This window comes from Terrapene carolina, unplaced genomic scaffold (genome assembly GCF_002925995.2).
Source record: "Terrapene carolina triunguis isolate 2854851 unplaced genomic scaffold, T_m_triunguis-2.0 Scaffold139, whole genome shotgun sequence".
In the NCBI taxonomy this organism is placed as follows: Eukaryota; Metazoa; Chordata; order Testudines; family Emydidae; genus Terrapene; species Terrapene triunguis.
This window is the reverse complement of record NW_020664490.1, coordinates 177,895-199,950: the sequence shown is the minus strand read 5'-3', so window position 1 is coordinate 199,950 and position 22,056 is coordinate 177,895. Positions and strand designations below refer to the sequence as shown.

Genomic DNA, 22,056 nt, shown 5'->3' with positions numbered 1-22,056 from the left:
AAAAAAAATCTATTTTTCTTTCCTGTTGCTATGTAAAAAAAGCCACACTAACCCTGGAAACTCAATAACTAACAGAATAAAAAACAAAACTGACTCTACACAAAGTCCTGTCAAAGTAAACAAAGTATAAAAATTTTTCTCTAATACCTTAATGTTGTGGTAATCGTTGGTGTTATTTTTAAATATAGTAGATAAAAGATGAGCTGTCAGAAGTATGATTTTTTAAAGTTGATTGTGTCCCTTTAGAGCCAAAGGATTACTACGGTAGTTTCAGCGGAGAAAAATAAGTACATAGTTTCTCAACGCTATTATGATTTACATATGAGATTACTTTCTTACAAAGACCAACAATCCTAGGATTTTATCTTGTGTGAAATGCTCAGTTAGAACTTTTAAGAGCCTTAATCACTCTGAGGATGGGGAGTAGATAGACCCTAAAGTTATGCCTATACAAGGCTAGTGCCAGGAGAGATGCTGTGGGGAGCACCCTGGTTACCAGGATTTGATACATCTTGGAAATGGTGTAGCCAGTACATAGATGGGCAAGTGCATAGATTTGGCAGGTGGGCCACATCCACACATGCTGTCTCTTTGGCCCATCTAGCCTTGCTGCCACCAGCACTAACCGCCTGTCCCACCTGGCATTCCTTCCCCTCCCCATGAGGGACTCACAAAGAAACAGTTGTAATTGTGACATAAGTATTAAAGCCTGTTGGTGACTGACTGTCTGTTCTGCAGAGCTCCCAGATGGTATTATTGTTATTTATTAGTATTACTATAGCCCTTAGGAGTCCTAGTCTTGGACTAGGACCCCGTTGTATTAGGCACTGTACAAAGAGAACAAACTCCTTGCTGCCTCAAGGAGTTCACAGCCATCTCATATCTTAAATGAAGTCACATATTCTATTGAGATGGTTGCTGCCAGTAGGTGGCTCCAAATGCCAATTCAAATTAAAAAGTTTGTTTTGAGAAAATTAAAATTTTAAATTTAAAAATACCTTTAGTTTGACATATATAGGGTTTCGCCATGTATTTAGATTGAGAAATGCTTTTTTGCCCTATCCATTTCAGAAGGCTTTTCATCAGTTCAGTGGGCACCACTTTCTTTGGAGGCCATTAGGCAAAATTTTATTGCAACATAAGAAATGTCATAGCGTAGAGATCTGTGGTCCCTCTCATCCAGTATCCTGTCTCCAACACCCTGGGCAATGCCAGATGCTCATGAAGATGATGTAAAAAAACCCTTGTTTCCCTTTATTTTACAATGTTAAAACCTGGGGGAGGGGATATTGTTTGTTTCGTTATGTTTTGTGACTGCAGCTGGTGATCATCTGAAGCATGGGGAGTGGTATTGCTTATAATTTTTCCTTAGCTAGTGTATTTCCTAGCTAACTTGCAGAAGTGTATGTTGTCCTAAACAGTATTAAAATGGAAAAACCTCTGGGACATATTGAGGAGGTGTTGATTTTCACCAATAATACAGGTAGAATTTAATAATAAAGGGGACTTTGACCCAAAAAACCCACCATAAAGAACAATCACATTGTTTCTAAGACTGGTACATAGTCAAACCAGTTTCTTAAACTATTTAAATACTTTTAATTATTAATGTGTAATTTTCCAGAAGGCTAAAATAAGTATAATGGTACAAAATGAACTTTAATTACCATTAGCAAGGAGTGATTAATAGTGTAGGATGTTTTGCATTTGTTTATAAAGTAAAGTTTCATATTAGGCAAGATAATACAGTATATTATCTACTTTGACAGTTGTTTCCAAATGACAAATTAGGCATATGGTTCTGAATTCTATAATGAGCTTGTTTCCACATGAAGTATCTCGCTTGTGTCTTTTGTGAAACATTTAACTTGTTCTTAGGGACACCACTATTGATCTCTTAAAAACAGGAGATTTTAAACTCTTAAACTGAAATTTGATGCAACTATAAACAACTTACTCTTAGACCTGGCCATATGCATTTTCCACTGATGTCCATTTTGATCATGTGTCAAGCACTCTTTCTATTCATAACTTCTTCACTTGTAAAACTCCTTTTCCATCCTTTGTTCTGGAGAGAGATGATGATTTGCTTTTTTCACCTCTGAACTGGACTACAGCGCTGCAGTATGCCTGGGCATGAAAGCTTCAGCACTTAGGAAACACCAACTAATACAGAAAAAAGAACAGAAGTACTTGTGGCACCTTAGAGACTAACAAATTTATTAGAGCATAAGCTTTCGTGGGCTACAGCCCACTTCTTCGGATGCATATAGAGTGAAACATATATTGAGGAGATATATATACACACATACAGAGAGCATGAACAGGTGGGTGTTGTCTTACCAACTCTGAGAGGCCAATTAAGTAAGAGAAAAAGACTTTTGAAGTGATAATCAAGATAGCTCAGTACAGACAGTTTGATAAGAAGTGTGAGAATACTTACAAGGGGAGATAGATTCAATGTTTGTAATGGCTCAGCCATTCCCAGTCCTTATTCAATCCTGAGTTGATTGTATCTAGTTTGCATATCAATTCCAGCTCAGCAGTCTCTCGTTGGAGTCTGTTTTACTCCAGCACTTCCTCTCAGCAACAGTGGTTACTGTGAGCACATCACACTTGTCTTCTGCTTTGTACATTGCCTTCCATAGAATATCAAATCAAATTCAGTGTCCTCAATCCTTATCTTCAAGGTGCTCCATGAGTCCACCATACCTAAAAGGTCATCTAAAGCTCCAGGATGAAGACTGTGGTCAACAACTGTGACCCTCTGACACTATGGAACCCTCTACAATAAGGGTAAAACTTGTCTGCATGGGAGACAGAACTTTCTTGGGGGCTGTTCCAAGACTGGAATGAACTCCTACAGGAACTAGGGACCATCACGAACCTCACCACCTTCTGTTCCATGTGCAAGGCACATTTCTTTGACCCTGCCTTCTCTAATATAAATAGCAACATGTATATTTTAAAAAACTACCCAAACAAAATAAAGTGCTGCACATACTTCTCCCCCTAGGGAGAGAATGAGAGAACAAACAATATGTGACAGATGTTAGTCATGTAGCTTAATGCACTATTGGAAGGTGCTCAGATACAACGATAAAGAATAAAATAGTTTTGACTCTTATAAATGAATTTATGAAAATCATTTTTTTCTCATTTCTGCGCTTATTTTTGTTCTGAAAATAGAGACTGTCTCCCCACCACAGTTTGTAACACCTCTTTGGATAGCTTCCACTGCCTAATACCGTGTTTCTACTCTAGCTAATTAATACTTGCCAATAGACTGATACTTAAGGCCCCAGTCCTGCAAACATTGAGTTCATTGGGACTGCTCACATGTGTAAAGTTACACACATTCTCAAGTGTTTGCAGCATCAGGTCCTCCATTAATTTAATTTTTAAACAAATTCCATGATTTAATAAGGAAAAATTTTGTTTCATCTGAGCCATATATGGTTCTTGATTGAAAAGGACTAGTTTCAGGATTTGAAGTAAAATTTTCAAAAGCACCTATGTGATTTAGGAGCTTAACTTACTTTAAAAAAAAGTATCCTTTTATTTCCATATAATAAAATTGCAGTAGAAATATAGGCTCTTATGTTCGTAGTACATACTGTGTTTCTGTACAGTATATTTCCAATAATATTACCTTAATTTCAATAGATTGGAAAGACGCATATCATAGAATCATAGAATATCAGGGTTGGAAGGGACCTCAGGACATCCTTACTTGGTGCAGATCAGCACTGTAGCTAAACTTAATTCTTGGAAGTCTGTTTCTAAAGATTATTATTCAGTAGGGCAACCAGACAGCAAGTGTGAAAAATCAGGATGGAGGTGGAGGGTAATAGGAACCAATATAAGAAAAAGATCCAAAAATCAGGACTGTCCCTATAAAATCCGGACATCTGGTCACCCTATTATTCAGTGATGTGTTTGGATACTAGATTAGGTCACCATTCATTCCTAAAGCTGAGGGAGAAAGTTTCAAAATCTAAATTATGTTTCCACCTAACCTCAGAAGAGTGAGGGGTTGGAAATATTAATACATCTCTCATACCTTTTAACAAAGAATTGTCGTGGGGGTATTAATTTATACAATACGTGGAGATCAACAGGAAAGGTAGCTAATGATTCTGTGGACAAAAAAGAATGATGTACTAACAATGTACCTTAATTTAATAGCATTAACCTTGGCAAAAGAAGTTTTTTGAAACCCTTAAGCTGTTGTCTCTCAGGTTTCCTATCACACATTCTGCTTTCAAGAAAAGTACTATTTTGTAGTTTTTTAAACACACTTAACTCTCACTAGCATAGTGCTTGGACATGTGCCAATTCCACCTTGGAATTTCAACTGATAAAGAGGGTAGCAAACAAGTAGGTGCATATTTATTATAAATCCAGGGATAGGCTTTGTCATCTTAGATAAGATGAGATAGGTATTGTTTATATGTCGTCTTCTAGCTTATAAGGAGAAATCTGAGTAGAGAAACAATGTGCCTTTTCTGTTGTAGATTTAGTCTTTAAAAGGTTATTATAAACACTTGCTTTTCAGCCATAGTTTTCAGAGCAACAGAAGAGATTTTGACTTCACAGGCATATAGATAAAAGCGGACTATTGAAAGCATTATGTTGTTACTTAGTTGTAAGTTAAATTTTAAAAATAAATGATTTCAGGAAATCTATTATGTACTTTTTAAATCCATCTTTAATATGTAAATTAAAAGTACAAAACTAATTAGAAATAGATACTATGGGCAGATCCTCCTTTGTTTCTTCTTGAAAAGCCATGGATGCTGACATGACAACAAAAAGTTTTGATTTTGACTTTCAAATAAGCATATATGAATGTTTTATACATCAGTCATCATATATGAAGCCTAAGCATTTAAACTTCTGAAGCACAGACCTTGGGAATATTTAAATTGTCTACCTGCAGTCAAATGATAAAATGCAGTGCCATTGCATGAGTCCTGAAAAGATTGTTTTTAAGTTAGCTCATACTTATCTCATATTACTGGCATTTATGAAATGTGGCATAGAATAGAAACAAGGAATGTTACCTCTTTAACTGTAAAATACTTTGTGTCACATATGCAGTAAGCATGAAACACACAGTGGACTAATGGGACTTGTTATTGATGATGCTGAAAGCTAAATAACCATTAGTATTAAATCTCATGAATAGACTCTTGTCTTTCATCTTACCTCTTCAGCAGGATAAAAGACACAGAGGCTATTTAGATGCCATAAGAATAGTTCTGTTGAAATCCCTGTGGACTTCCAAAAAAATCTCTCTTCATGTTGCTTAGTGTTTTGTTGTGTTCAAAGAAAAGCCACTATGCTAGTGGTGAAAGAAGAATAAAACATAGAAGTCCAGCACATTGTGTGGTTTTAGGCTTTATAAAGATGCGGTAGTTGAGCTGAAGTGTATTCTTTGTTTTCTGTAGAGCTATTTTTTTCCAGAAGAAGAAAAAATTATACAGTAAAAGAATAAGCTGTTGGTTTGAGAAAATTGAGATTAACAAACAGCCTTATAACAATATAAAAACATACATGATGATTGAATGCATAAATGTAAATGTTCGTATTCTACTTTTTTTATGTGTGTGTTTCAGACTAATTTATGAGTTTGTTACAAATCAGACTTTGCGTTTTGCTGGAGCTGAAGGTTCCCAAACCAATCCAGATGAATTAGCTGAAAATTGTTTTTATCTGAATGTTAAATTGATTTGAAAGACAGTATTAACCTAAAACTGAAGCTTGCTGAATAGCTAACCAGCAATTTTATCAGTAACTAATAACAAAGAATATAGAAAAGTATGTTGTGCTATAACATTAAAGTGGATATTAGCATGCTATCTGATTTCATGACAATTACAGAGTTTAATTCAAAACATGAATAAAACTGGAAAACAATCTTTTTTTCAAAGACAGCTGTTATTTCCTATCCAAATGGTTCGTTTAATGGGAAATTTGCACTTGAATCACAGTATGTCAAAGAGACATACTGTGGACCATAATTTTATTTTGAGGAAATATTGCCAGGTTACTTTGCCAAGTTCAGGTAGATGCTGCATGTTCTAAGCAACATATGGTTGTGAATAAAGGAAAGAAACTTGTAACAGGAAGGTGTTAAGATTTTGAGTCTGAAAACCAATACAGTATTTAGATTTTAAAATTTTGCAAATTACTGTATTATCAGTAATTATAGGGAATAAAATCAGAGGGGGATGATTTCTGTTTCTTGGGTAAACCATAATTATCTCCAAATTATTTCCCTGATAACCTTTTTACCAATGAAAAGGAAAATTGTGTTTGCTGGATGATCAGCGTTTAGCTACTATACTTGATATCAGGAGCAGAACATTGAACACAGAGGTCAGAGTTCAGCTTGGCAGAGAACCATTCAGCTTTGCTTTGGAAGTCTCTAAATATTGTCTGCAAGAACAATAACTAAATTACAAGTGACTTCTGGGAAACTCCAGTTCAAATATGCATTACCAATTTTGTGTTGAATTGTTAGTAATTAATTATATAAGTTTATTTTTTGTTTGTAGGAACCAGAATTGGAAGACTCCGCTGTTAATACAACATTGCTGGTGCACTTCTTTGGAAGAGCAGGAAAGGAGAAGCTTCGCTATTCTGAGTTTTGCAGGTAGTGTACAAATACTAGTTGTCATTCATTGATAGTAGTCATTCTTATAAGTTCCATGTTTGAGTAGTGATGAGTTTGTTCCTGTTTGGTCAAACTCATATCAGCCAATGCACATCAATCTGAAGAAAAATGAGGGCTTTTCTATGCAGTGCAGCAAAGCATGATTTGTAAAGTACACTAACAAGCTGCACTCTAATTGCCCTGTGTAGACCTTGTAGACACGATCTAAAAGGTACCTAGTTTGCATTCTGTTTCAATGGCTATGTTAACACAAACTAGGTACCTTTTAGAGCACACCAGCAGGATCTACGTGAGGCAGTTAGAGCATAAGATGATCCAGTACTTTCCAAATCACCCCCCTCCAGTGCACTTTGCTGGCGCTTTGTAGACAAGCCCTGAGAAATTTTGCCTTCCACTGCCACAGTTGCTCTCCCTACTCTCCAGAATAATTTAAATAGTACATTTAAATAGTATGTTTTATCCCAAAGAATTAGACGGAGCTTTACAAACTTTACATATACAGGAATCATGTCACCAATTGAAATGTTCTTGCAGTGGAACTATGCAGCTGCCGAACAGTGATTCAGCACAGTATACAATTTTAGGACAGGAAGCGAAGAACACCATATCCATTTGAAACTGCAATGGAATATTGTGAAACATTACTCTCTGAAATGTGTGGCTTCATATCTTTCAATGTGCAAAATATTTTATTCTCTTATGTCACAAAGAATCTCTTTACCATTCTTACACTGAAAGCCAGAAATTAATGAAAAAAGCTGTAAGAATAATATAAGTCAATCATTCTATTTATAAAGCACTAGCACAAAATAAGGATTGTAATTATTTAACTAGAGACTCCATTACTTATTGCTATGATGTGCCATTGTTACTAATTGTGTGTGTATGTATGTGTGTGCACCCCCTAATCTGTGATGACTGACATACTGGTCATAGCAAATGTTACAAGGCCAAAACAGTCCTTTCTTTGTATGGGGAATGGGGAGACTCCTCACGTGGGCTGTCAAGTGAAGAGCCTCCATAATTTGATCTGGTAATGCCAACAAAATGTAATGGACTCATCTCTCAGCCTTGTAACTTCACCTGTGACCACTACAGATACCCAATATGGGCTGAAACATCATAGTCATGTTGTGATGTCAGAAAGATGCTCAAGTACACCTCTACCCCAATATAACGCGACCCGATATAACACGAATTCGGATATAACGCGGTAAAGCAGTGCTCGGCGGGGGGGGGGCTTCGCACTCCGGTGGATCAAAGCAAGTTCGATATAACACGGTTTCACCTATAACGCGGTAAGATTTTTTGGCTCCTGAGGACAGTGTTATATCAAGGTAGAGGTGTAGATCTTAATGCAGAATCTCTTGCCTTGTTCCCTCTCAACTTGACAGACCAGCAGCATGTGTGACTGGAAGAAATAATCAGAGCTTAAAACATCAACATAGCTTCTTGTGTGTAACAGCAATCCCCAGCACTTCTGAGTTTTAAAGAAATAACCAGTTAAAACCTCTATTACTGTGGAATATAAATGTCCTGATTTGATACTAATTGCTGAAACCACATTTGCAGGTATACTGTTGAGCACCAAGTTTTTACGTCACAACAACTTATGTGCTTTCACACCTAAAAGGGGACAAGATTATTTTCACTAATGTTCCATTTTCTTCAAAGCTAATAGGCAGTTCATAAACTGCTAAAAAAGTAGCAGCATAAAATGGATAGTCTGATTTATGTCCAGCTGCAATGGAGTCAGTCAGCCCTGAACTTAGTAAAAGATGTTGCAATCAGTTGAGGTTTAGGAAAAGCGAGAACAAAAAAGGGGAGAGTGGCATTTCTCCTAACACTATAAAGTGTTTCTACTCCACTGACTGAGACACATACCCGTCTTCAAATAAATAAACAAACTTCTCTCTTTTGAAGCTCTTGACTCAATAGAACGCTAAATGAGTAAAATAAGTTTAGCATGTCTGCAGCTACCTTCTTTATAAATACAGTAGGCCCTCTTAACGAAACAAAGGACAGAGAGCACCATGAAAAGGTTGTGTTTGCATATATAGTATAAACTGGAATGCCTCATGTTTTAGATAAAATCCTGCATTGACCCAATGAGGAATGACATTGATAAAACTATGTACCTAGTACATTCAGAAAATGTAGGTTAAAGACCTTTGCCTACCACACAAATAGAGGCCTGTAATCAAAATCAAACTCCCACATCTTGCTCTTAAGCTTTGTGGGATAAGTGTAAGGTTTAATGCAGGTAATTTTTCAACAGTGGCAGTTATTTTTCATAGAGGTGGAATGTGCCTCTTTATCACTGCATATACACTCCATTTACGTTGCCACATGACAGTGAAGTTTGTTTAACACACAGAAAGATGAATAAAAGGATCAGTGTCTTTTTAACCTGTGTGGAGATATCACTTTTCACATGATTTTATTTGCAAGTAAATCAAGCACATCATTTCTGAGTTCCTATTGTTCAAGGAAAATGTGATTTCTATCTGATGGCCTCTCACAACATTTTACCTCACACGGGAAGCTATTGTTAGCTGTTTGATCAAAGTGCCATGCTGTTTTTACAAGACATGACTGATGAGCTATACAGACATAGATCATTGTCAAAAGGAAAAAATAATGATGGTAAATGCTTTTATCATTTTCCAAGTTGTTGCTAGAAAGTCTTTTCACTGATCAGTGCAGCACCTAGAAAAAGTAGGAATGATTAGATTTGATTAAGACACATTCAAACCTGTCACACCAGTTATATATAAAATAATCCGTGTGCTTTAGATTTCTCAAAAATAAAAGGGGGAATATGGTGGAATCCTGTTTATCTGATCTAATTGGGACCATGGCCAGATTGGATAATCAAAAAATAAGATAATCCGGAGAATGGGCGGGGCTCGGACTGTCCACCCCGGGAGTGTCAGCCCGAGCCCTGCTATCCAGTTCGAGTATACACAGAGCTGGATAATGGAAGCTCAATAAACAGGTTTCTACTGTACTTTCTTCATAAAATTTCACCCTGTTTACAGGCAGGGTCCTGGATCCAGTACCCTTCAGTATTTTCATTAAATGACTTGGATAAAGGAGTGGAGAGCATGCTTATAAAATGTGTGGATGACATCAATCTGGGAGGGGTTGTAGCACTTTGGAGGCCAGGATTAGAATTCAAAATGACCTTGACAAATTGGAGAATTGGTCTGAAATCAACAAGATGAAATTCAATAAAGATAAGTGTAAAGTACTAGAAAAGAAAAATCAATTGCACAACTACAAAATGGGGCATAACTGGCTGGGTAATACCGCCTGTACTGCAGAAAAGGATCTGGGTGTTATAGTAGATCACAAATTGAATACGAGTCTACAGTGTGATGCAGTTGCAAAAAAGGCTAATCATAGTACTTATATCAAGAGAGTAGTTTACACTTGTTCAGAATTTTCCTCTGAGGATTTCAAAGTGCTTTTTATAGGCAGAGGTATTATCCTTCTTTTACAAGTAAGAAAACCAAAACACGGAAAGGCTACACAATAATTGTCCAGAGTGTGACAGTGAGTTAGTGACAGAAATGGGAATAGAACTCAGGTCTGACCCTGTCTATCTAGGTACTTATATGGCCTCCTCATGGTAGAACCAGAGCACCTTCAAAGTATTTAATAATAGAGAAAACTATAACAATGTATCTCTCTTCCTTCTCAACCAGTAGGAGGAATGGCTTGATTTATTTCTAGGGAATTGTTTGTGAGTGAGTGGCTGTGGTTGTACTGAGAACTTGTTGAGGAAAAGCTAAATCAAAGAAGTGGGTTTTACATTTAGCTCTGAAACTGGTTAGCTCCATGATCATTCTTACCTGCAGTAGGAGAGAGTTCAATAGTGTAGGTCCAGCTCCTGTGAAAAAGTGAAAATTCTGTGTCCAGCCCTCGTGAGACTCCCTTTATTCATTGATAGTTTCATGATTCTGGTAGAACTCAGCTGTTGTGGATGGTCAAGGTTGCAAAGGGAGAGGTGATCTCACTGGTAGCTCAGAACAGTCCCATAAAGCAGAGAGGTCTTTGAATGTTAGCAATTCCTGAACTGGACTCGGTGTTCTATGGGGAGTCAGTGTAGAGTGGAACACCAAGGTGATGTGTCCATGGCAACCTTTGTTGCTAGGTTAAGCAGGCAGCAGCCTTTGTATCAGTTGGTCCTTTTTCAGGAGATGAGACTTCATTCCTAGATAGGAGTCTTGTAACTGCTAGACAGTGCTGCCTTAGAATGTCGGTGTTGTACAAACATTCTGAAGTACAGAAGCAAAATTATAGGAAGGAAAACTTTCCCTAATTTTTCCTTTGTGTTTAATTTTGCTATTTTGTTTACCATAAGGAAAGTGCAAAGCTAGCATTGTATTTCAAAATCCCAGGTTGGTGGGTGAATCCCTGAAGCCCTGAGGTTCCCCTAGTTTCACTTTACTTTCACTTCCATTTAAAAGTGAGTTACCAAGGATTTTTAGGCACTCTTATCTTTCTATGGGGGTGACAAGTACCTTGCAAAATGGGTCCCAGTCCTGACTGGGGATTCTGGATGCTACCATATCTCAAATAATTAATAACAAATTTGGCTGTTGGTCTTAAACATGTGCATTTTGAAGAATATGGATAACAAGCTAGGTGAAATAAAGTACTGTCTTCTCCCTGCCTCCTTCGCTCTTGTAAATTATTGATTTCTCTTATACATTTTTTAAACTCTGCCCTTGATTCTGATTACTTTTACACCACTGTAACAGAAATTTCCTTGACTGCAGTGGATTAATCTGGATTTACACTGAGTATCTGAGGTCAGAATCTTGCCCTCTATTCCTATGGTGAAATCCTGGCCCTACTGAAGTCAATGGCAAAGCTCCCATTGATTTCAGTGGAGCTAGGATTTCACCCCTAAAGTTTATTTTGTCCCTTCCTAATGTTTTCTCAAAACTAAGCACTGTTTAGGGGATCTTAACTCTCTCTAGCTGTGAATCATTATTTTGAACAAATGCAACCAGAGACCTAGCAGGTACATAGAAAAACACCCACAATCAAGTGTCTTAGTCATATAAATGTGATCAAGCTACCAAGATTTCCTTCCTAGCTAGATACTTCTCAAAAAGTGTTACTAAAAAATAAATGATTTTTAGCTCTCACATCTGGTAATAGAAATGCCCTGATGTGATGAGTCATACACTGGTAACTCAAAATATGGGGAAATATCACATCTGAATTTTAAATTGCATTGTTCAGCTGCTGCTCTGAGAAATATTTCGTACTGCATGAAATCTTCCCACTCCAGCACGTCAAGAGTAAACCTACTAGCTTGAAATGCAATACTTACTGAATTCCTTACATCTAAATAGATAATCCACCCCATTTTGGGGGAGGGGGGGGAGAATGGTTGGCCCCGCTGCAGGAAGAATGCTCTGTCCTCAAAGGGAGGTGGAGGGGAGAGAGCCCATGCCTGAGAGAAAGTTTTATATAACAAATTATTGTAACAATTCATAGACCTTTACTCTCTTTTAACCAATTCAGCTTGCAATTAAAGTAAATTTGTACACCCAAGTATCACAACCACATCTCCAGCTCCGTGGGTCAGAAGGGATGCTGCCACTGCGAGAAGGAGGGGAGCACATGCCTGAAAATGGCAGGCTCCCCCTTCTCCTCAGATTTACGGCGTCCTGTTGGCTGGCTGAGGGTAGAGTGGGAGCTGATTGGCCCCTGTGCTCCCCCAACAATTTAAACTTTTCCCTGGGCTTCAGGAGCCCCTTGCCTCTTTGTCTACCCTGCCCTTCTCTCTTTAGTTGTAGATAACAAGCTGTATTTCCAGGATACTGTGGACCTGACTGGTTGCCTGTGTTTTGGGATAAGAAAAGAATTTTTTCCCGTTGGGCAAAATTGATAGAGGTCTGGTGGATGTTTTGCCCTCCTCACAGCAAATTGTGGAAGCACAGCTGAAGTAAAGAGGAATAGGATTTGGAGGTCTAATTTTAAAAGCTATTATAGGAATGTGTAGTTTGTCACAACTTGCAGCCTGTATCTAGTGCAGATAAGAGCTAAAAGGGCCAGCTCCCAGAGATAAATGAGACCCAGGATTTTTGCTGGTGAATCTTGTGCCTCTGGGGAGAAGGGAGACCTGAAGTCTTCGCAGACTGAGGTCCCCACTTGATGAATACTCTCTATTCCCCCTCAAGGGTGGGAGAGCTAGAGGACTCAGAATGAGCTGAGTCCTGGGGTCTACCCCAGGTTATTGCTTATATGGTGGGAGACCTCTAACTCCACACTGGAGCCAGTTAAATGATATGTGAGATGGGCTGAGTATATACCACCCCACCCAGTGTTGAGTTGATGAAGTTGTAGCCTACTGCTTAAAATCCATTCCAATGTCTGTCTTTCTTTCACCGGCATGTCCTGAGCAATGAAGCATTATTCATGCACCCTCTTGCTTATGCAGCACTAATTATGTGGAAGAAAATACAAGAGAGAGCTTATGTTGCAAAGGCAATCTTGACATATCCCCCTACAGACAACACAGAGCTCCAAGCTGCTAATTGTCCAAGTGATCTCATTAAAGAACTAAAGATAGCTCTACTGACTAAAATGCCTTAGATTCAAGAAAGAATTCAAATACAATGAGGCCATGCAAACACTGATAAGCAAAGGAGCCTCTACCAGTATTTGCTGCACAGTCACTTTCCTTGCTACTCTATTCTCCAAGTAATTACTTTGTCCTAGTATAAATGTACTTTATTTCAGCCTCTCTATAGTTATTGCAACTCAATAAAACCAAGTTCTTGTTAGAACCTGTGGACATTGAGAAGAAAGCACAGGGAGAGACAAATTGTTGGGAATAAGTGCCCTTTTATCTTATATTTCCAATAAAAATGTAACTACTTAGGGATGTGGGCAACAGAAATAAAATGACAATTAACAAACTAGGAAAGAAAAGATATTTGGAAATTCTGTTAAGTGTGTGACAGCTCCCCAGATTCCTAGATTTTAAGGCCAGAAATGAACCCTCCCCCACGCCCCCTCCTGTGATTATATCGTCCAGAATAAGGAAACTCAAAGCCACATTTATATTTACAGTTGTAGTTTCTATTGCTGCCAATTGTAGCCTGTTTCATGGATCTTTTATGGGGGAAATAATCTCCTAAATCCCTTAATGTTTATGCCTTCCTACATCAGATTGTGCTCTTGTTTTTTGTCTTGTCACCTTCCCAAATAACTGTGACATCATATTTTCTGTAACTTTCAGCACTGTTTTCATGCCAATCATATTCCCTCTTAATCCATTTTCTAATAAATATTTACCTGATTTACCAAGCCTCTCATAACCTCTGAGGCCTTTAATTACCATTCCTCTGTGCTGCCCTGTATTGATGGTTTTAAGATTCTTTTTTCTATCACCTTTTCATGATCAGGAATCTTGTGGCTTGACTGTTAGGGTATAATATCTTTAGCCATTGTCCAATTCTCTCATTCCTCAATTTTTAACTTTAAATTGCATAAACCACATATTAGTCCATAACCTATATTTACCAGGTCAATCCCTTTGCATTAAATTATCTTGTTACTGGCTGGCCATCACATAATCTTTGTATATGCATACACACTTTGCTGCATATTCTCTTCTCTGGGTAATTGTTGTTCACTAGTGTAACACTGACTGCAACATCCATGAATGTACATAGACTTAGAGAGCACCCTAGTGGTATAATTACTGAAACCCAGCATTGAAACATTTACATGCACAGGTAAAACTGTATCTTTGACATATTAAACAGTTAACATGATTGTAATATTTATAGGTGGGTAGTTACAGATTTTAAAATGTTACTATTTCTTCTACTGAGTTGAGTAACTAGTTTAGTATTAATAGTACTAACTTGTGGTTATTTTATGTATTTCACTGTATTTCTTTACATTTAGATTTATGGAAAATTTACAAACAGAGGTGCAAGAAATGGAATTCATACAGTTTTCAAGGGGTCTGAACTTCATGAGAAAAGAGGACTTTGCAGAATGGTTATTGTATTTCACTGATGAGGAAAACAATGAAATTTACTGGCAAAATGTGAAAGAGAGAATCCAAGCAGGAGAGGTTGGTACATAGAATATATTATTTTTGTTTTTTTAAGTTCAAGTGCAAGTTTCTAATTAGATAAGTATATACCAAAAATGTGGTTATTTTCAAATAGAGGAGTTCTTGAAACCTTTCAGATTTAATTTTGCTATCCATAAACATGATGATCGTTCAATAACTAGAAAATAGAAATATTAAAGGTGATAACCACAGTAATATCTAAATACTAGAACTCTAAGGAAATAGACCTACTTGTTTCTGGATTTATTATCTAACAAACCTAATTTGAATTATTTGGTACTCTAGAATATCAGCTTGGATGAATTCAAGACATTTTGCCAGTTTACAAATCGCTTAGAAGACTTTTCTATTGCCATGCAAATGTTTACTGTAGCTAATCGTCCTGTTAAATTGGGTAAGTAGTAGAAAGTATACTGCATAAAGATTGTGTGAATAAGTTATCTCAAACATTAGCATTGTCGACTCCAACAATTATAGTATTAAAATTGTATTACAAATTAATTTAACTTGCACAAAGAATAGTAGCATTTATAACCACAAGTTGTTCGGATTTCTAAATTCTGATGTGTGTTGTAATACAGTATACACAGAATCACCCACAAGAGTTTGAACTTATTTAGTGATACCTTAGTGTATCTGTGACCGGGGTTGTGGGGCGGGGCGGGGAGCACACTGGGGTTACTCAGGGCAAAGTGCAAAGAATGGGGCAGACAATCCCCAAAGCTGGTGGATATTCCAATACTTAGATTTGCCAAGATAGCACAAAACAGCTTCTATATCTTATTGGTTACCCAGAAGCCAAAACAAAGTTCCCTTAAAAGTAACTCAGCCTTTGGGCTCCCTCCGAGACAGCCAAGTTAAATATGAAAGTTCTGCCAATCCCAAAGGATCGGACACATAACCTCCCAAGTTAATGAATATTCCAGATCTTACCCAAATACACGCTACAGCCAATTCTTATTAACTTAATTAAAATTTATTAAAAAGAAAAGAGTGAGTATTGGTTAAAAGATCAGTATACATACAGACATGAGTACAGTTCTGAGATCAGTTTCGTAGTAGAAATGGTGAGCTTTGGAGTTACAAGAGTTCTTAGAATTAGTCCGTAGATTCAGTCCAGTGTTCATATCCAGGGTGATCCAGGTGGGACAGGAGATCTCAGTCTTAGGACTTAAGCTTCCCCTGCATAAAGCATCAAGCAGATCTGAGATAAAAAGGATCAGGACCCAAAGGTTTTTTTAATACAGTTCCTGGCCTTCTCTTGACAGCTTGGAGTCCTTAGGTGAACAATAGGCAATCATCCAGACTCTGAAGTAGACTTATTTCCTAAGCATCACCAGATTAACATAAGGCAGTTGCCTGTTTTCCACCATTTGCAGGTGATTTGCTATATACTTCAAAGAGAAATCAATACAGTGATATCACTATATTTATAGTTCATTTAAATGGTAAGATCTCCTTTTGATCTCTGAATTAACAGAATACAGCATAGACACAAACTGTTCAATTACATTGTTAACCTCTGACAATATATATGTAAACCAGAGCCGAATTAACTCTCCTGTGGGCCTGGGGCTATTAGATTTTTGGGGCCCCTGTATACAAGTCTTTTTCCTGGAATAGGGGGGGTGCGGGGTCTGGGAGGGAGTTTGAGTGCAGGAGGGGGATTCTCATCTGGGCCAGGGGTTGGGGTGGAGGAGAGGGTGCGAGGTGCAAGCTCCAGCCAGGCAGCGTGGGGCCAGAGCATGCAGGCAGCCTGCCTGACTGCCCCGCTGCACTGCGGGACTTTTAGCGGCCCAGAGTTGGAGATATCTGCCTGTGATTTATTTTTGTGGGGTCCCCCTAGAGCCGGGGCCCTGGGTTGCAGCCCCTAAAGCCCCTGCCTTAATCCAGCCCTGATGTAAACACACACAGACACAAACATTATCTACCAATATGTCCCTAAAGGTTGAATTTCGGTCATTTATCCTGCAGGATACTTTTTTATTCCTGGTCGATTATCCCATTTCTTATTAAAAATTTCACTATTCATCTGTGCTAGCCTGCCATGGACTGACTGTGTGGACTCTGCTGATGTGCATTAGCAGTTTGTTAAGGTGCTTTGATTCAGTCCTCTTTGAAATAGGAGTAATCAAAGTGCATTAATGAACTGTTAATTCACCTCAGCAGGGTGCACACAGACAGTTACTCAGCGGCATGCTAGTACAGGGTAGATTAACACCCCAGCTTGCCCTAAACTAACTGTTTGTGTTGACAAACCCTTAGTGGCTGAACTTAAGTTACTGCTTAAACCAACTAGTTTGTGTCACTGAGAATTAAGTCATGAGTAGCCCTTCCTCTAGTGTGCTTTAGAACTAGCTGGATTTATCTTGGGTTACCAACAGCATTCATTTGTGAAGATGGGGCTCAGTTTTAGTATGTGGACCTCCTAGTAGGAGCAGTGTGCTATAAATGGAAGGAGCACCCCATAAAAATACATAAAACTACTATTTCTTCATTATTCTTCTCCAAATCCCTCCTTAAAACACCTCTCGTCCATGATGCCTATAAACGTTTGGCCTAGGCTAGGCAGTTTGTGTGCTGTGATTGCTGCTTATTGTATTAAGCATAATCATTTCTGTGTTATCCAGTCCTCCACATTCCTCCTCACTTCCTCCCCCACCCCCAGATATTTTTTGTAGCTGTGTGTTGTTTCTTATGTGCTAAGACTATAAGTTCTTTGGGGCAGGATCTGCTTTTTTTATTACATGTGTATACAGCCTGAAGCACAGCAGGACCCTGGGCCCTGGCCGGGATCTCTAGGCAGTACCACAATACACATAAATAACAATAAAAATGTGAAAAGAGGATGGCAAAAGAGAGAGGGGAAAATGGAGGCCCAGAATGGTATAGTGGCTGCTTCTTCCATGAATTCCATTAAACCTTCCTCTCTTCCACTCATTCAAGAAAGGGCAGACCAGTTCCTAAAGCCTCCTTCAAAAACCAACCAAAAAGCCTATAAACCTGTGTGCTGTAAACGCACTTTTTAGTGGCTGATAGTTACTGGCTGTTAAAAAAAATAGCTGAGGGGGTTGTCAATTGAAGTGAAGTGTGTCTTTGAAAAAAATGCCTTATAGACAAAGATTTTAATATGGAATTATTTAGCATTAGACTGATTCCAAATAAAATGTTAGTATTTTTATAAGACCTTTGTGGGTTAAGTCCTTGCAATCTACATACACAGGTGTAAGCCAAAAGTAGTTAATTCTTTTAATGTGCAGCTATTTTCAGCAAATATTAATGATTACCATTTGTTCTTGTTGCTTCAGAAGAAATCATTTATTTTAAAAACTCATAATACAAGCAGCAAAGATTGCATTGAAATACAAAGCAAGCTCAAGAGCATGTGGTTTGAGGTCTTCTAATATAATTTACTAGTTCACACATCCCAAATACCATAGGTTAGGATACCCAGAAGACATCATAAATTGGTACAGAATCCCACTATTTATGTATGTTTAGTTTTTCTTCATGTCTCTGTAATGTGTTATTACACATTGTGTAATTAACATTAACATTCTGTTTTTACTAGCTGAGTTCAAGAGAGCTGTGAAAGTGGCAACAGGACAGGAGCTCTCAGACAATGTTTTGGACACAGTCTTCAAGATCTTTGATTTAGATGGAGATAATTGCCTCAGCCATGGAGAGTTTCTGGGAGTATTAAAGAACAGGATGTATCGAGGCTTAAGGGTAACAAAACTAGAGTTGTCTAAAATCTGCAATGAAAGTATTTAACAGCCTTTAAATTACACAAAAAATATTAACATTGGGAATTTTTAATTCTACTGTGTTAACATTTGTAGAAGTGAAGGCAAAACTAGTTGACAGAGAAAAAACATTAAAAACTGATGATTCCTACTACTAATAATTACTGAAGAAAAACTACCCTATTACCTTGCATGCACATTGCTCCTAAACATTCAGATGCTTCTGAAGGATATGGAGATCCTGAGAATATCTTTCTGACATGAACTGAGGAACTCTCTGAAGCAGGCATCTCAGAGAAGAAACTCCCACTGAGTTTGCAATAAGTGTATCTGCACACCAGTCATGCTGAGTATGCTTCCCCTTTCGTATCACTCCCCCCAGGTTAACATCCTGGGATACATCGGCATTTTATGCAGCAAATTGATTTCTCTTATTAGAGTCTATAATCTGAATTTATCATTCTAATTAGAGTATCTCTTATAGAATAAGTATTAGCTCATTGGTGGTATATAAGAGAAACTGGGAATTTCTAACATCCATAATGTGAGGAAGAGCAGATATTTGGTAAACTGGCCTCTCAATGATATTTTTGTTTTATTTGGGGGAATGTAAACTTGTTCAGCATTTATTTTAATTCTTTCTATATATATATAAATATATTTATATTTTATTTAACTGTTAAAGTTAAAGCTAAACATGAACCAGTATGCCAGATCTGAACTCCCTGATCAATGGAAAAGTTTGAATCCAGACTGGAACTGCAGTTTGGGCCTAATACTAATTATAATGAAATTTTCCACCAGGAGAAAAAAGACCTTCACCAGCCAATCAAGATTAGTTGTCCACCTGTCTGAGAAACACAGGCTGTGCAGCAAAATAAGAGGATTTCAGGATATTGAGGAATCCTGAATGCTGATTGGCTGGTGTGGATGTAATGTTGTGCTAATTCTGATACTCGGTATTATCCATACAAACTGTGGAAGGGTAGCATTATGGTGCTGCTATGCTTTTGTGTGTTGAACAGCCATAATATGGGGAAGGTATTTTATATGTAAAGATGGAACAAAACTATGTAACTTTGTTGTTATTGTTGATAACAGGTACCACAACAGCAAGGGGTACAAGGATACTGGAAATGTGTGAAAAGAGAAAGCATTAAAGGAGCAAAAGAAGTCTGGAAGCAAACTGGGAAAAGCCCTTTCTAAATAAGTTACTTGTTCTTTTATTACTATAAATGTCAGAGTTTGGGGTTTTCATGTATTTTTGTTTATATGCTGGCTAAATCATGTGTAAATTTTTATGCAACTTAAATATTTAATGAATCCAATTTCTGATACAATAATTTTACAGTATTTATCAGTGTAATCAGGTTTGCCTGTGGAACTGTTATGACATCTAGCTTCCATACAAAAGTATACTCATTCCAGGAAATGCTAAAGTTTACAAAAATGGACATCAGCAGAATTCTTCTGTGGGGACTGGCCCTGCTCTCTAGCATGTGGGATACCTGAGTTTTAGTACTGGTCACTTGCTCAGTGTGCTGTAGAAATAGCATTTATAACCTGAGAATGGAAGACCAGTAATACAGCAATATAGTCCAACCCAAAATGTACCTACCACTTTTCCTTTCTAGGGATTGGGGGTTACAAAGGCACAGACTACCTGCACAATCCCTAAGAGATGCAAGATTTTGGTATCAAAAAGGAAAGCTTGACTGTATTGTTTTGTGTGTCATCACTATTATGAACTGCCTGTAATCCATATGAATGTACTTTTGTTTGCTGTCTTGGTAATAGGATTAACATATCTCAATCAAAACTGGAAATTTAAGACTGTTTACAGAGGCTTTGAAAATTGTAAACTCTTTGTGAAAGTGAATAGGCTCCTTAAGACCTCCTCAACAAACAGAATAAATTAGAAAATTGAAGTAAAGGCCTTTGTCATTTTTTATGATTGTACTCAGTATTGCTTGCAGTCGTCTTAATCATCTTGCTTTAGTCATAACTTGGTGGTTCAGTGTTTAACAAACCGAACACTCCCTTTGTCCATCTTTGTCCTACAATTATTTTTAACTGTTTTTTTTAATCTGAACAAAGGTGTCATAGTGAGCCTACATTATCTCAGGAGCCCAAGGTTACCAAGGCAGCGTCATATAAGTACAGAGATAAATAAAAAGTAAAGTATTTATTACCCCAGAATACAAACAACATATAATGAGATACAAGCCCTTAAATAGTGACAGAAGGAACAGGTTAATGTGTATGTGTAATATATTTTCGGATGTTTCCTTTGGCTCTGAGACAAGATTAGCCTTCCTGCCCAATCCACTGAAGGCTGGAAACTAGTCCTGTTTATAAAGGCTCCAGGCTTCTCACCCCATTTCCTAGCTTGTCCCAACCAGAGTAGAAAGTTTAGCCTTCCAAAATGGCTGCCTTTGTTGTACTAACACTTCCCAGCCTGTCTTGTGAGCATGTCTCAGAAAAGGCAGGCTGTGAGCAAATACCTGCCCTCGTTTTAAACATGACTGTCCACCAGTCTCTAGATAGTTTTCTCTTCCCTGCATTAGCTTGGAAGCTCCTTTCCTTCCCTGGGCCTTACAGAGGAGTTAGCTAACAGGACCACCCTGAGATGGAGAACACCAAGGACCCCTAATATGAGATCATCATCACTACTCACCCTAGAAGAGGTAATAGACCAATACTTAAAGAAACCATTGCTCAATGATGGTGCCCTCCCAGCCTCCCAAACAGTGTTATTTCCTAAGCATGCTAACTGAGACGCTAGGGAGAAAACAGCAATGCCACCTGTCAGCTACCAGTATACTGCATCACTCTGTCATACTTCTGACTATGGCATAGTTAAAGAGATAACACTTGTACTCCTGTTGTCCATGGACATGAAGAGGTCATCCAGCAGAGCAGCATCATACCCTTCCTGCATGGTCTTTCTTAAGAATCAGATACCAATGACGACTCCTGTTCTGCCTCCAGGAAGCTACAGGGCTGATATGAAACACTCGGAAATGTCTCAGTTCCTTTCTCAGAAACTGAACCCACAGAGTTGTTATGGACAACAAGAAGATTTCTGTTTTTAAATATTTGGGAGATGCTCAGATATTGTGATGATGGGAGGCCATAGCTAACGGGGCAAAGCTAGGGCACTGTTTTGACAGGAGCCAAAAAAAACAAAATAAATAAACCATGTGAAGATTTCTCCTTATAGCCACAGGAAGTTCCAGCCCACCATGCTCCCAAAGCACCCCTCCTAGGACATTGAAAACAGAGCCAGGAAAAACAGGACATAACCAAACAGCCCCATGTTTCCCCAAGATACTTTCTCCCATATTACAAAGGAGAAGCGTTCAGGTTCTGGCTTTAATGCAGGAAGCCTTTGGATTTGCTATATTTATTTATAATTTTAGCCCATAAAAGTTGCAGTTTGGGGGATAAAGGTTACTCGCTTTCATTTTTATCCTGTGACTTGTTAACAAATTTTTCAATATTCTATTTTA

The 22,056-nt window shown here is 37.9% G+C and overlaps 1 protein-coding gene across 1 annotated transcript in view; it reads left to right on the top strand.

The window, feature by feature from the left end:
* The window catches only part of LOC113406796 (calcium uptake protein 2, mitochondrial-like), a 254,715-nt gene extending 234,424 nt beyond the window's left edge, over positions 1-20,291 (top strand). Inside the window, exons 8-12 of the mRNA XM_026653524.1 lie at positions 6,564-6,661; positions 14,624-14,795; positions 15,084-15,192; positions 18,370-18,527; positions 19,646-20,291. Coding sequence (XP_026509309.1) covers positions 6,564-6,661; positions 14,624-14,795; positions 15,084-15,192; positions 18,370-18,527; positions 19,646-19,750 — 642 coding nt within the window. The 3' untranslated portion in view covers positions 19,751-20,291. The remainder of the gene's footprint in view (positions 1-6,563; positions 6,662-14,623; positions 14,796-15,083; positions 15,193-18,369; positions 18,528-19,645) is intronic.
* The last annotated feature ends 1,765 nt before the right edge of the window (positions 20,292-22,056 follow it).